The 15,950-nt window shown below is 44.8% G+C and overlaps 1 protein-coding gene across 1 annotated transcript in view; it reads left to right on the top strand.

The window, feature by feature from the left end:
• Positions 1-169: 169 nt before the first annotated feature.
• Positions 170-15,950, top strand: part of cacna1ba (calcium channel, voltage-dependent, N type, alpha 1B subunit, a) — a 77,952-nt gene continuing 62,171 nt past the window's right edge. Inside the window, exons 1-3 of the mRNA XM_069720072.1 lie at positions 170-1,266; positions 3,823-3,928; positions 4,769-4,908. Coding sequence (XP_069576173.1) covers positions 1,007-1,266; positions 3,823-3,928; positions 4,769-4,908 — 506 coding nt within the window. The 5' untranslated portion in view covers positions 170-1,006. The remainder of the gene's footprint in view (positions 1,267-3,822; positions 3,929-4,768; positions 4,909-15,950) is intronic.

The following is a 15,950-nucleotide window of genomic DNA, read 5'->3' as shown; positions in this document are numbered from 1 at the left end:
TTGTGTAACTATTTAAATACAGCTTGATTTAATGAGTCATATTTACAAAAATAATTTTCAGTTTGTACGTAAAGGTGCTCTTATTATGAAAGTATTGCGGAAAGTCTTCGTTTTTCGTCGCGCGTAACTTGACCCCGGTACGCGCGCTCGCTCTCCTCCCTGTTGCTATGGAAACAGGGCCGGTCCAGGTGGAGCCACTGGCTGGCGTCTTGCCGGTCACGTGGGGGTCTGTGGCGGAGAAAAGTGCCGTCTGTCTCCGTCATTCACGGTAACGGAGACTTCGTGGAAACAAGCAGCTCGCCGTGATTTTCTCTTTTCTCCGCCGAGCAAACAACAACAACAAAGAAACCGACGGCGGCGCCACTTGTTTTAAATTGTTTTGCTTCTTCAGCGTCTCGAGCGACTTCAAAGAGTCGTTCAACCCCCAGCGGACTCGGGCGGTTGTGTTTCGGGGAGGAGGGGACAGAAATGCGGCGGTTCGGTTTGTGGAGGGAAACGGGTCCCGACTCGGCACCGTGACGGGTCCCGACTCGGCACCGTGACGGTTTCCCCCCCTCTGCGTTAAAGTGGCCGTTTTGTACCCGGAGTCTGGTGTGGACGGCGCCTCCTCCGAGCGCGGACTTGTAGCGTTGACGCCGGTGTGTGTTGAGCTTTTCCCCCTCGAGGACCCGGAGGTGAGGAGGGGTGAGGAGGGGTGAGGAGGGGTGAGGCAGGCAGGCGTTAAGAACACCCATGAAAACCAGCCATCATGGGATGTGACCGTCTAAACTTTGAGCAACAATTTCACGCCGGCATGACGGCGGCGAGGAGCTAAGGAGTGATGAAGAAGAGCCTCCTCCTTCGTCCTGGCGTCGTGGTGAATGTTTGACTCTCCTGCTCGTGGCCGCGACACGCACCTGGAGGACCTGCCGGCGGACGGGACGACGGTGTGCGTTGTGATGCTTCTTCTCCATTTGTTTTCTGCCGTCAGTTTTGGTGTCTCCAGCAAGATCCGCGCTAAGCCAGAATGGCTCGCTTTGAAGACGAGGTGTCCAGCCGCTACGGGGGCAGCGGTCCCGCGGGCCAGGCCAGAGGGGCCGTCCGGCCGCCGGGGCTTCCGGGGGGCCCGAGGGTGTACAAGCAGTCGATAGCCCAGAGAGCCCGGACCATGGCCATTTACAACCCCATCCCAGTCAAGCAGAGCTGCCTCACCGTTAACCGCTCTCTGTTCATCTTCAGCGAGGATAATTTCATTCGGAAATATGCCAAAAAGATCACCGAATGGCCATATCCTTCCAGTCTAAACACTGATCACCACGGCCGAACTCCATTGGAAAATACGTCCATTTAAGGTTTCTTTCTCACCAGCAAGAAGACACTAACATGTAGGACATAAAACAGGATCTCCGATTAAAGCAAAGATTGTTCTCTTTAATTCGTCTTACATACAACAAGAAAAGAAGGTTTACTATCGCTTAAATTTCAAACTTCCATAATTGTTTCCCCAGTCTTGAATATAGTTGGAAGGGCGGTAGGCTGCAAAGCTGGGAGTTTTTTGTTGGTTTTCTGTGCAATAAATATCCTGCTAATCCATAAACTAGAAAAGTGCATATTTAGATGTATGTGGGCCACAACTGCTCACGGACTACAGAATCTTAAATAGACAAATTTCCAATGGAGTTCTGCATGGTTTTTTTCCTTCATATTTTTGGCACAGAGAAGCAACTCTAATTGTTTACATTTTGTGAATCCTGAGTTCACAATGAGCTGTTTGGTGTTCTGACAAAGTTCAAACATCGGTTTAACACCACGTCCTCTATCACAGGGTTTTGTATCGTGTCAGTGTTCCCGTTTTTTCCCCGGTCTGTTGTGGTCATATGGAGGGAAACCTGCGGTCAGATCAGACATCCCGGTCACTCTCATGGTGAATCCGTGCAGTCGGATTTTGGCTCCAGAGAGATCTTGTTTTTCAACTTGATGTCACAGTTCCTGGCTGCTCTCTGCAGGTGGTGCTGTCCAAGGTGCTGAACTCCCAGCGACACGGCGAGGCTCTCCTCAGCAGCGAGGCGGTGGCAGTCTGCATGGGTGTGACGCCAAACAAAACAAGGCTGGAGCAACCAAATGCAGCAGGTTTCAGACGAAGCAGCCGGTGCAGGTTTTGTAACAGATCTAGCTTTGCAGCGAGTGACGGGCCACCTGTTGATAAAATGTCGATTCCCCTCTGAGGGAGAAAAAGAAAAACCTCACTGGTTTATGTTAATGAGCATTTTGCAGACGTTGCAATTAATTCCCATTAAGTTGTGTAATGGCCCTCCGTTGCTTAAGCCGCCGGTCGGTTACCCCTCGGTGCCGAACACACGTTCATCACGCTTTGATGTCGCAGTGCATTACGGAGCCCTTTACCCCCCCGATGCAGAGCGACCGCGGCGCCGCTGCAGGATGATGTATCGTGGGCCCCTTCGAGCAGCTGGAGGCCCGGTACCTGGAGCTGGACCGGTGCAGGGAGGGAGGGAGGGGGCGGGTGGGGGTGCCCAAATCTTTCCGTGCAAAATCTGCGTGTAACGTGTTTAAAAATAAGCAGAAACTCTGGTGGTGCTCAATGCTGCAGAAATGCTGCATATTGATGAGGCTCCCAGCAGCTGGAGACAGGACGGCGGCGACGGCTGCTTTTATCTGACGGGAAAAAGATGTGCGTGTGATCCTGTTTTCTGTTTTCTCTCACGAGTGAATGAGTCGGAGGTTGTTCAGGGTTTTAAAGGAGCGCTCCTCCAAACGTAAACCTTAATTCGGTTCACTCGTAACAGCTTCTGTAAATATGGAGGGAGGTCTAGAAAATGAAATAAACCCCGGTGATGTCATCATCGGGGTTTCTTGAGGCTTAAAGATGAAACAGGAAGTCTGCATTATAAATCAAGGATGTGGAGTTAGATGGCATTAATGAGGCAGAGGGGTGGGGGGGGGGTGGTGGGCAAGCAATGCTTTAATGCAAGATGGTTTGGCATTGCATTGTGGGAAATGTTAGGATCCAGTGTTTCTGATGTTTCAGGCTAATTTCTTGTAAACTTTTCTGAAAACTAGCTGGTGATTAATTACAAGGATTCTTTCCCCCAAAAAAGTCTGAAGCACTTTGATATTAATTATCAGGGAAAATGAAGAAAGTTGTAAAGACCTGCTGGTTATATTCATGTTTTTAAGAATCTAAAAGTAGGAAATGATGCATTATTAAGTGGAAAAATAGTTCATAAACTGATGTCAGTATCCATAAAAAGGTCCGTTGAATTTGAGCAGCAGAAAATACATTCACATTTGCTTTTGAAAATGTTTTGAAAATTTTATACAGATATGCATATTTTTATTTGAGAAATGTCAAATTTGCTTGAGGAAGAAGCTCCAAAAACCAAAAAGGTTTCCACAAACGTTTGGAAATACCTCGTGTAGCAACCAACACGGTCTCCGTTCCCCTTATAATCAATACCAAACTTTCTTTAGCAGCTCTTGTGCATTGCATTGTGGGAGAATTGTGTCCATTTAGAGCACAAAGAGCTCGAAAAAGAAAAACAGTTTTTGAGGCGACTTAATTGTGGAAGAAAAGCCTCTTAAGAGTTCGTATGTAGTTTGGAAGTCGGACCTCCTTCGTGTTGTGTTTTGATGCCGTCGTTAACGTCTCCCGGTCCGATATCAAGAAGCTCCGTTCTTTTTTTTCTTACGATTAAGAGAAACGAGCCGAAAGCCGTCGTTTACCGAAATCTTTTCACGGCAGCTTGCGGCTCAGAAAGTCTGGTTTTAGTTTTCCTTTTTTTTTTTTTGATTGTGTGTTGGCTTTCCTTGACTCTCTGTCGTCACTCCGTTTGAGTACATGATCCTGGCCACCATCATAGCCAACTGCATCGTGCTGGCTCTGGAGCAACACCTCCCGGCCTCCGACAAAACCCCCATGTCGGAGCGTTTGGTGAGTACGACGCGCCGGTTGTCATATTTCTTTGTATTTGACGTCACTGTAGAAGCACTTCCCCCCGACAGGCTCGACAGCGAGCGATCAGACGTGTCATCAGGTCCGTGTCGTGCAGCCTCTCTTGTCTCATGGACCATCTGGAGGCTCTGAGGGCTGCAGATCATCATCACTCTCATCACCCATTAATCTCACAATTATTATGCCATCAAGACGTTAATTGGTGAATCTGTTAAATGTCCCCAAAAATTGAAAAAAACAACAACACAAAGCCCATCGGAGTCTCTTAGAACCAGAAGAAATTGTTCTATTTATCATCTTCTATGATAAAATGTTGACAAACCCCCAAAAAATGAAAATATTCAAAGCCAAAAACACAAGTTCGGGTTTAACGTTAGAAACACGTCCGTTTTTTGAACGTCTCGTTTTAAAAGCTCCAGTTTGTCTTTATTGGAACCAGAAGTGACCTTATTTGGGCGATCTGGGAGGAGGAAGCGAGGGGTGGATCTGATTGACACTATGCCCCGCCCACCTATACTGGAAAACCACAGTGGCTCGAATATTTTCAGTATCGAACCCACCTATTATGATTCTTTTTTACACAAGTTACCATCTTTAAATACTTCTTTATGACAGTTCTTCATTTTATCGGCTTAAAAGGAGCCAGATTACAAATAAAAGAGTTTTTAAAATCATGGAAAATATAAAATCTGCAAAAATAAAGCAGAAGAGAAGAGTTTTCAGTGTCCGGCTGATCTTCAGGGTGTTAAAGCATCATGTGAACTGTATCTGTATCTGTGATTGTAAGTACATTTCAGAAATCCTCTGCTCTCTCTGCAGGACGACACCGAGCCCTACTTTATTGGAATATTTTGTTTCGAGGCCGGCATCAAGATCATCGCTCTGGGCTTTGCCTTTCACAAAGGCTCCTACCTGCGTAATGGCTGGAATGTAATGGACTTTGTGGTGGTCCTAACAGGGTGAGTAGCGCCGGCCTAATGGCTTCTACAGCTGCTAACTGACGGAGCTGATGGGCAGCGGCCATTAATGAGGGGGGGGGGGAGTGTGTGTGTGTGTGTGTGTGTGTGTGTGTGTGTGTGTGTGTGTGTGTGTGTGTGTGTGTGTGTGTGTGTGTGTGTGTGTGTGTTGCATTTCTAATGATCAATAGAGGCCGTTCCAGATGGCGGGGTGTTTTCTTCCTGTCTTGATAAGGTGCAGTTGTTCTGCATTAGACGTGCAAAAAACAAACCAACAGAAGGAAATCGGTGTGAACGGTGCAGAAATGATGTCTTTTTTTTTTTTTTTGGTGCTTCGTGATTCCAGATGATGAAAAAACAAACACGTTTCCCAGCAATGACCACTTTTTTTAAATTTTTTTTTTGACTTTATTTATGTTTTGAGTTGAAGTCGAAGGCGCGACCGATGAGACGGTGTCCGTACGGTGTGTGGAGCTCGTGTTGGCTGATGATGTCACCGATGAGTCCGAAGTTCGCTCGATTACTTTTGAGAGACATGATCGTCCGTCGCTAAGCAACCACGTAACCCTGATACACAGAGTCATAAATAGTAATATTAATAAATGTCAGATAAACTTTGACCTTCTCGGTGGACTGAACCAAAAAAAACAACAAGATGAAAACGTTCTTTATTATTCAGTCCAGCTGTCTTTTTGTTTTCTTCCACTTTCAGAAACTGAATCTTTGAACTATTTATTCGTTACTTGAGTTACTTAAATTCATCGGGTTGGAGGTTTTCACCTCCATGTTTTGGCCTCATGCCTGAATAAAAACAATCATTCGATTGATCGATCACACTTCACAGAAAAACCTCGAAGCTTCGTAAGTTTTTATCTTTCAGCTGTTTTGTTCTCATAATCAGTTGTTCTGAATTAATCCGTGATTTGATTTGTCAATATAATATGAAGGACAAATATCAACAAATATTTATATATATTTTTTATGACCACCAGTTAAAAAGTCCTAAAGTAATAAATGCTGTAAACTACAACCAACACATTTTTTATTTTTTTACCGGGTGAACGACGATCTTTGGAGTAAACAGACGATCCCTCGGTGCCGGCTGGAGAAAGCGAGTACGGGAATAGTGCTGTGTGTGTGTGTGTGTGTGTGTGTGTGTGTGTGTGTGTGTGTGTGTGTGTGTGTGTGTGTGTGTGTGTGTGTGTGTGTGTGTGTGTGTGTGTGTGCGCCTCCCCCCCCTCCCCCTCTCCTCCTCCTCCCACTGGAAGTCACAGGGAGTCGCTGGGCCTTCGTTCCCGTCGGTTGGAAACGAGGGGAAGCAGTTGGAGGAGAATCAGACAAACGGCATCCAGCAGAACGAGTCTGGTTTCTGCTGCAGAGATTCTGTTGGAGTCTCTGAATGAATCTGGAGCTTTGTCCTCAGACTTTAGGACACTGTTGGACACTGTTGGACACTGTTGTTGGATTATTTTATCAAATCATACATTTGACATTAAAAAGTCACATTTTTTGGCTTATTTCCTCTTAAAGTTTGGAAATATTTTATACATTTTTCAGTGTAACAAACTCCAATCAAAGGACTGATCCAACGGTGTCGTGTTGGGGAACCCTGTTGCCATGGCGCCACCGTTCAGGTGGCTTTGCAGCGAATGTTTTCCCCCTCCGACGCCTCAGAAGGTTCCCGGTGGAACTCGGTGTTGACAGTCTGACTCTGGGGGACGAGTTCACGGTTGCACAACTCCCACCAATGTAAAAAAACCAAACAGTTGGTGTCTCCTGACCTGACGCTCCTTCTTCTTCGGTCTCTGACGGTGTAGCTCCGCCCCCTCTTTGAAACGTTGAACGTGACTCAGAGCATCTCGACCGGCTCGTCGCTTCATCTCCGTCAGACTTTCTGAAACTTATGATTTCTGCTTATTTAGATCTCCAAACACTTCCACACACCTTCGTACACGCACGACACGGTAAACATCGGCTAGTCACATGTACGTGGGACTGATACGCTGACGCGTGCAGAAACCACGAGGCAGCAGCATTTTCTTCTTCTGTGGTTGTGTAAATGTGAGCTGTGTGAGTACGTGTGTGTTGAATGGCAACGGGCTGTTGAAGGTTGTCAGGGCCTCCTCCAGTGTGTGTGTGTGTGTGTGTGTGTGTGTGTGTGTGTGTGTGTGTGTGTGTGTGTGTGTGTGTGTGTGTGTGTGTGTGTGTGGATGGGAGTGGCCCCGAATTGAATTGGAGCTGACCAGGCTGACATGATAACCATAATTGAGGGCGGGTGGTGAATGGCGGCCATTACAGGCTCGGTCTGGTCGTCTCATCGGTGCCGTGCTGCATCGGCAGGGTCGAGCCCGTGTGCAGCCGAACGCACACGCGTGTGTGTGTGTGTGTGTGTGTGTGTGTGTGTGTGTGTGTGTGTGTGTGTGTGTGTGTGTGTGTGTGTGTGTGCAGCCCCGGTGCACTTATTAAACATGCACACATGCTAACAAATCACTTCTCCGCGATGACGTCCGTTTCCTGCAGGATGTTGCTGGCGTGGAAACCCGAAGCTGTTCGACATTAGTGCTCATTATTATTATTATCATCAAATCATGAAGTCTTTATTATGCAAGCAAAAAAAAAACACAGTTTTAAAAGCTAATTTCTTGCACTGCAATCAAAAATTAAGTTTGTAAGTAAAAATATGTAAACTGAGTAAATAATTATTGCTTTTTTGTTTTTGTATCCTGTAAATATTCAGAACAATTAGTATTGAACACAACGTACCAAATGGAAATGTATTGAAATGATGAGCTGATATTACATGTGAAATAGTTACGACATAATTAATTCATGACTAAAAAACGCAACTATAAACTTTGTCTGCAGGCTGCAAGCACAAAGTAGGAAACACACAATATTAAAACACAAAACTGACAAAAAGGAAATAATTTAACGACGTTTTAAAAACGACAGAAACACAAAAGTCCAGAAAACAAAGCAGACAAAATGCTTCTGAAACTTTTTCAGGTCGGATGCGAAGTCGTGAAATTGTCTCAGTTTGTTGTTTCATCTGTTTCGTGAAGGTTTTTTCTTCCTTTTGCTCCGTTGGACGAGATCAGATCAAGAACGCTTCGATCTGAACTCTGTTGTTATTATTAATTATTCAGTTCCTCGATTGATTCCTCAGGAAACACAAAGTCTGATCTGAACTCCAGATTTTTATTTTTGTTCCATCATAAATTTGTGATATTCAGCACATTTTATTTATTTCCAGGTATCCTTTTGTTAAGTTGATTTATGCCTCTCCTACTTCGGTCTGTGTTTTCCGTGTGTTTCCCAGAATGCATTTCCCATAAATCCCCAAAAGGAAAAGGGAGGTGAAGGCAGCGGGGCGTCGGGCTCGTTATTTATCCGCCTCGGAGGAGGAGAGGGTGACAGTCCCGGCGTCGGTAACAAGAGGGAGAGTTTTCCAGAGTGATGCTCCTCATTATTGGGAGGTGACGGCGGCCGGACGAAGTGGCGTCTCCGCCTTTTATTTACTGCAGATGTTTTACACGGCAGCTGTCAAACGGCTCGCTGGCTCACTTAGAAAACTGGTTCAGACGACTAAACAGGACTTAAAAAACAACTAAAAGGTACAGCGTCATCCAAGAATACGAGGAGCTTCATCTACTGCAGGATTTAAGTGTTTTAATGTGGATTTTTTTTATTTAAAAGACCATTCAGTTTTTAGTACAGCTCGGGTCTTTACCAGGAAATCATTCATATCTGTAATAATGATGCTGCGCTCGGCAAAATAAGTCTGATTGGACGATAAGCGTGCAGTTCATTGTTATAGACAGGTCTGACAAGTGAGTGCCATAAACACAATACCACCGAGAGCCACTAGGGGCTGGCTCCAAAAAAAGACTCCCATTCAACTTCTCTCATGAAATATAAAGTTTATATGCTATAAAATATTCCCGTCATTAATTAGATATTAGGGCCTCAAAAAGTGGTAAGTTTGGGGGCGCGTGTATCTTTGATTGACAGGTCTGTGGTGAAGGTGGGCGGGGCATAGTGTCCTCGTAGATCATGTCAGCTCACTGACTGGATATAAAAGAGTTCGTAGCTTCAGGTCTGTAAAATGGTTCTGATCCAGAAGTGTCTTCAGCTGCAATACCAGCGAGTGCCACTAGAGGTCGGCTCCAAAAAGCCTCCGGCTCCATAGACTCCCATTCAACTTCTCTCATCAAATCCAAAGTGAATAAAATGTGTCCATCAGTTATCTCGGTGTTGTTAGCTAAAGTCACTCCTTCTTCTTAGTTTTCTGGAGGTCCATCTGAAAATAATCCCTCATTCATTAGAAAAGAAGATTCAAGAAGACCAGCTCGTCCAAACATGGTCACTTCCTGCTTCAAGAACACTGCGATACATACGACATCATTAACGTCATCTGCTCATAACGTTTTGGCTCATCGGTGTTCATAGTAACATCTTAAACATGCCATCTGTCACGTTTCCTCTCAGAGCCACCTTTCATGGCCCGGCCCGGCCCGGCCCGGCCTCCACCAGAGTCCCAGTAAGATGTAGGGAGTCGCTAATACGAGCGTATATCTGCCTCCTCGCTGCTTCCTACCACGATCGATAGCGTATCGAGCCGAACGCGAACGGAATAGATTCACTTCAGCTCTCCTCTTTACAGCCGGCGGATCAAAGCAGCTTCCGTTTGGATCTCAAACCGGATCACACACACACACACACACACACACACACACACACACACACACACACACACACACACACACACACACACAGCTCAGGAGAGCTCGTCAGGCGATGGAAATATTTCTCACACATCCTTGAAATATACCTTTTTAAAAATACCTCCCGTCAGGAATACAGCAGACGAAGCAGGTTTACGTTCTCAATTGGTGTTTTCTGTAGAATCAAAGTCTGAACCTCGTATATAACTCGACCCGGTGTGAAACTGGAGCACTTTTAATCTCTCACTCTTTAGAGCTCCGCCCCCCCTGCTGTTGTATTCCAGCTGATAAATATTGCATTCATGTTATTTATCTCATTTCTGAGCAGCTGTTTTGTTTGCAGCTCAGTGTGAGAGGTCTCCGCTGTGTTTCTGTCCTCTGATCTCTGTGTGTCTCACTGTGGGAGGACTCAAACATGTCCTCTGATGAGTCTCTCATCGTCCAAACAGGAAACAGCTCGTACTTTTTCCCGTCACAGAAAAAAATGAGGCTGGATTTTTATGCCGAGTTTGCATTTTCTTTTTTTCTCCCTCTGAGCAGTCGCTGCGTTCTTGTATCGTTTAGTTTTTTTCCGTTGTACACCTGAGAGGAACACCTGCTGCCGTCTGGTTGGAGTCAAGAACCGGACGGTGGAGCGGTGTCGCCGGCGGCAACAGGCGGGATCGGTGTGGTTGTGATGAGAGCCGGTGTGTGTGTGTGTGTGTGTGTGTGTGTGTGTGTGTGTGTGTGTGTGTGTGTGTGTGTGTGTGTGTGTGTGTGTGTGTGTGTGTGTGTGTTTAAATCGTCCTCTCTCTCTCTCTCTCTCTCTCTCGGTGCTGGTTCTCCTTGTGTGATCGTGAGCTGCATCTCAAACCCAGAAGAGAAGGAACGTGTTTTGTTTTCTTGGCGGCTGAAGACTTGTTTTTTTTTGTTTTTGTTTTGTTTTATTATTTATTTTTTAATTGATCTTTGACGCTCAGCTACAAACACACAACGAAGGTGTGTGTTGTTGTGTGATTAATAATTCATTGTTATTTTTTATTGAGGATGTTTAAAAAAAGTAATCAAAATACTTTTTTTGGGACATTTTAAAGTCATTTAAGTCATTTAAGTTTCAGATCACCTGTGAACCAAACTGAGCTCCGAACAGCATCCAGCCAATCAGGTGCTTCGTGGCTCTGAAAAAGCTGCGTCAGCGATTTTCATCGGGACTGCGGAGCGCGGACGGGACGGTGATGGCCGTGCGGTCACTAATGCACCGCCACAGGTCTCCCGGAGGAAGCCTGCAGGAGCTGCTCTCTAATCAGAGGAGGGCCTCCACAAAAACACATGAATAATTGATCCGGTTCCACGCAGGATGAATTAGACCGCTTACAGAGAGCATTTTGTTCCCTTTGATGAGGCCGTTGCTCCGTGTTACTACAGCGTGCTTCACCTGAGGCCCGTTCAACTCTAGATATTCTATAAATAAGGTTTTGACGCAGCGAGAAATAACAACACAAATAACTTGCAGCGTTTTCCTGAAGCTTGTGGATGACTGAAGTGTTCGTAGTTGGTGGAGGTCAATTTCGCTTTTTACATTTTTTTTTTTACATTTTTTTTTTTACCGTTATTATTAAAATATCTCTTTGAAAATTAACGGAAAATTCAGTAATGGAAAAGTCACGTTCCCAATCATCATCCATCAGTGATGTCATCATCCATCAGTGATGTCATCGTTGGTTTGTGAACGTTATGAATCCTCCAGTTCAGATTCTGTCCGTCACCATCTTTCTAGTTTGGAGCAGGAAGTGTCCATATTTGGACGAGCTGGGGGAGGAGCCAGCTGGTGAATCTGACCGATCTGATTGGAAACCTGACGATACTACGTCCCGCCCACCGATAGCTGTAACCTGACTGCACCACAGGCCTGTCAATCAAACATGAGCGGTACATTTAGTAAATAAAAATATGAAGTTTTTTTTAAACTTTTTGACACCAGAACATTATTAATGACGTAGTTTGAGGATTATCAGAGTTTTGTGCTTAATTGAACTAGTTAAAAGTGTGCATGGTCCTGGGTTGTCAGAGATGCATCTCACAGACTCTTAGTGAAGCTTCTTCGGTCCATGCAGGACGTTAAACAGCTGTTTCAACTTCCCGTGACGGCAAACCGAACTCCAGCGGTTCAAATCACTGGAAGACGCCAATAAATTTACCTCGGGGGTCGAAACATCTCACAACTGCTCGACTTTTATGTAAAAACTGCTTGAGTTCAGTATGTCGGATTTCACGCTGCGTGCTCACAGTAAAGTCTTCAGGTTTATATTCCAGCTTTAATAAAGCTCGTTATGAAGCGACATTAGTCCATAAAAGTCCTGATAAAACTTCTTTTGCGAGCCGCCATTTGTTTTGGACTTTTTTTTTTTTTTTTTTGGAGGATGTGAAAGTGTGAGAATCGGTATGAATGTCAGCTTGTTTACAGGTTCAGGAAGTTCCTAAAAATATAACTTCAGCTTCCCAGAACCGACGTCTGTACTTCAAACTCTCTCGCCGAAGAAGGTCCGCTGGGCTTTGAGGTGCTCGACCGGCAGCCGTGTTCGAACGCGACTCATTTATTCTAAATGGACTTTTATTCTTGGAGGATTGTTGCTGGGAAATGTGAGCGGTTCCCGTTTACCATCCCGCTTCCCTTTTAACGCCGACGTGCTCTCTGCTCATTAACAGTGGAAATGTTTTCTTTCTGTACGTTGTTTCGCTCAAACAAACTCCCCACGAGGGATAACGAGGGACGTCAAGTAGAGATTCACAGTTATGATGCCGACTCATAAAGGAGATGTTTGGTTGGGAGCTCGTTTGGACGTGAATCACACCTTTGATTTTAACAGACATTTAAATAAAACTTTATTTCCTGATTAGAGAAAACAACCAATCAGCTTCTTCGGTTGGATTACGGAGAGAAATCACCTTTCTGGTACCGATAAATTATTATTATATCTTCAAAGATGGCAAAGTTTACATAAAGTAGTCAATAACAAACAAAAACACATGTTCACTTTCTTTTAAATGGCAAAGCTGACTCGTCTTTCATGAGTTCTGAAGTGCGATTATGATATTTAATGTCACTATAAGTAAATTATGATCCAACTTCAATATTTCTTCGGTGCCGACCTTCATTCAGCCCGTAAACGTCCCGTCATTAACGGCACCGCAGCAAATCTAGAGATGTTTCAAAACACGCAAAGTTTATGTACAAAAAATAAAAATCATGTAAAACAAATAACACCAAAATCTATACAGCAAAAACAATAACGTAAATATAAAAAAAAAAATCAAAGAGTTTCAACAGTGTAAAATCTTTCTCCGGTTGATTGAACATCTGTCGTTCTGATTATCTTCCTGTCAATCATGTTGAGGACGTGTCGAGATCAGCTGGTGTTTGTTGAGGTCGGATGTCGTCGGTCACCGAGCGTCTCAACCGCCGCTGACGACTGAACTTTGGAGCTTCGTCGGAGCGCACGTGCGGGTCACTTCCTGTCTGTGCCGCCTCATTACTGTGAGCTGCAGAACCGGCCGCAGAACCGGCCGCAGAACCGGCCGTGGCTCGCTTCGGCTCGCTGGTTCAGGAACGAGACAACGTCGGCGCTGATGTGTTCTTTTTCTCTCTTCTTTTGGACTGATGTGTCTGAGGCTGCCGATCGATGGCCTGGGAGGTGTCTGACCCCCCCTCCCCCTCCTTCAGCACCACCTCTCACAGACAGCTGATTGATCTGAGCGCTGGTTGTCAGGGAGGGTCGGGACCCAGCAGGCAGCCGGCCGCTGCTGTCTCCGCTCAGCTTGCCGGCCGTGTAGCTCCGCGTGCTGCTTTGCTTTCGCTTTCATATGCAGGGGGGGAGGAGAGGGGAGGGGGGCCACACTGGAAGAACCAGCTCGAAGGCTGCAGGGCCCTGAACGGCTGTGTCTATATACAGAAGGATCAAATGATGCCGAGCCTCTAATGCACTCTGGCCGGGCGCCACGCCCAAACTCACCCGTCTCTGAATGCTCTCTTTCCAGAATCGGTTCTTTCGCCCGTTCAGCCGTGTTATCTCTTTGTCTGGATGCCAGACAGCGATGAGTTTGGTTTATTGAGCGCGCTCTGTCATTATGTTAAGCTGATGTCCATTACATGAGGGCCGCCCCCCCCACCTCCCCGAACTCTGGAGCATCGATTCCTACTTACTGTCCGTCACGGAGACGCTGCAGACGTTTTTTATCGCTTTTATGTTTGACTGGACAAATATGTTCATCCAGTGTGCTTCAGAACAATATGAACCGCAGACACACAAACACGCAGGCATCTTCCATTTGTCACCGTTTGTGCTTTAATACTGGCCAATATACACATTTTTGAGTATAAAAACTGCAGTAAATCAACACAAACAGACAAACAAACAAACACCATGTTTAACTAGAAAATAGAATGAGAAGAAGATTCATATTATTATTTTACGATTCAGGTTTACTGTTTACATAACTGTTAAATGTGTTATTATTACAACGAGTTCTTCATCTGTAAAACCATGTTCAGTTCCCCGACTACGGTGGCCCTGAGGGTCAAAAACATTTCACGGGATTACACAAGCATGTTACAAAACAGTTCAGAAAACACAAAAACTTTACAGAAATGTTTTTACATGTTTTAAGTACTTAAAAATGAAATCATCTCTAAAACATTTGTCCTGCAAGAAAGATAATAAAAACAAACAGAAAGGTCAAAGCTGTCAGATTGAGTCGTCACCTCATCTCTTTTTGATCCGCTCCTGTTTGCCCTCTTTAAAGTTACTGCACGGTAATATTAATACAACACTTCCTGTATCTCTTTCAGATTAAAAGCCCTGTAGCGTTTCAGTCCAACAAGGCTTTTATTGTGAAACATTAGCAGGAAACTGAAGCGACCAAATGCAACAACCTTTGAAAACAGCAGGATTATATGGTGGACTTCATTAGATTAAAGCGATTCAAATCTCTCCGCTATTGTGCATAAACTCGGGATTCTGTAATAGAGCAGATAATATTCAAAAGAATTCATAGAAAAAAACAAATGACCACCAGACAGAAATCATAATTACTAACGGTATCAGGAGGAGCGTGTCCTCGTGTTAATCGTTTACTGTGATTAATCCTGAACTGAAACACAGGCAGCGTCTCTGTGAGCTCCGCTGGCTGTTTGTCTCTAATGAGATCAGCGGAGCCTCCTTTTGTTTCTATGGCGACACCTCCAGTCGTCTCCGCTGTGGCCTCCTCCCCCCTCTCTCCTCCCCTCCTTCCTTCCTCCTCTCCTCCCCTCCTCCTCTCCTCCTCCATCTCCATCTCCTTGTCTCTGTGCTTTCGTCGGCGTCGTCTGAGTTACAGAAGACGAAAAGACGGCAGAACTTACGTCGCTCTCGTTTTTATTATAATATAATAAATATATAATATCAGCTGGGAGGAGGAGGAGGGATGAAAACAGGAGTTTACTGCCACCTGTAGGACAAACATAAACATGTTGATCAGTAAACAAGACAACAATACGTGTCATAGATTCTAGTTTAACAGGACCAGAAATAGAAAAATGAAAGATATTTTTCACTTTTTAACTTGTTTCCTCGATGACGTCTCTTCAAAATCAAGCTGGACTATTTCTTCTTTCTCTTCTTTTATTTCTTCTTCTTCGTCTTCTCATTCTTCTTCTTCTTCCTCTGATTATTTCATGGCGTTCTTGTTTTCTTAAACTCTCTGTATCTCCTTCCAACGAGGGACCGTTCATGAATTTAATTAAAAAATTTTCCTCCATGTGATTAATAAAGAAAATGATATTTACATTTTTCTTCATTAAAACCAGAGACCCGTTCTGTAGTAACGCAGCGCCAGTAAACTTATTTCCCTTTCCCAGGTTGTGTGCAGCAGTAATTTGTTCTGTAACATTACAGGAAGTGAACAGGCTGCGGTTTTGTTCTTTGTCGCAGACTCAGCATTGTTTTTTTTTATTTATTATTTTTATTTTTTTATTGAAATGGTTTAAAAAAGTCAGGTTTGTTTTTTATTCATTGATTAGACATGTTCACACACAGAATTAGTTTTTGGATGGAGAGAGTAATACGGTCCTCTACGGAGAGTGTTGCATTATGGGTTGTTTGTAACCTTCGCGCTGCGAGGAATGTGTTTGGTTTGTCGGTTGTACCCTTGAAAGTCGTCCCCTTGTGCAGCGATACTCCTGAGAAACTCAGCGGGCGCGTTGTCGTGTTGGAGAACCCTGTTGCCATGGCGACACATCTCAGGGGGTTTGCCGATGAATGTTTTTCCCCTCAGATGCCTCAGAGAGTTCCCACTGGAACTCAGTGT

Source organism: Brachyistius frenatus, unplaced genomic scaffold, assembly GCF_029030835.1.
Source record: "Brachyistius frenatus isolate BFR_SWC_R1_liver_20210118 unplaced genomic scaffold, ASM2903083v1 Contig_231, whole genome shotgun sequence".
Classification (NCBI taxonomy): domain Eukaryota; kingdom Metazoa; phylum Chordata; class Actinopteri; family Embiotocidae; genus Brachyistius; species Brachyistius frenatus.
The sequence above is the reverse complement of the archived record's forward strand: the minus strand, read 5'-3'. Positions and strand labels throughout refer to the sequence as shown.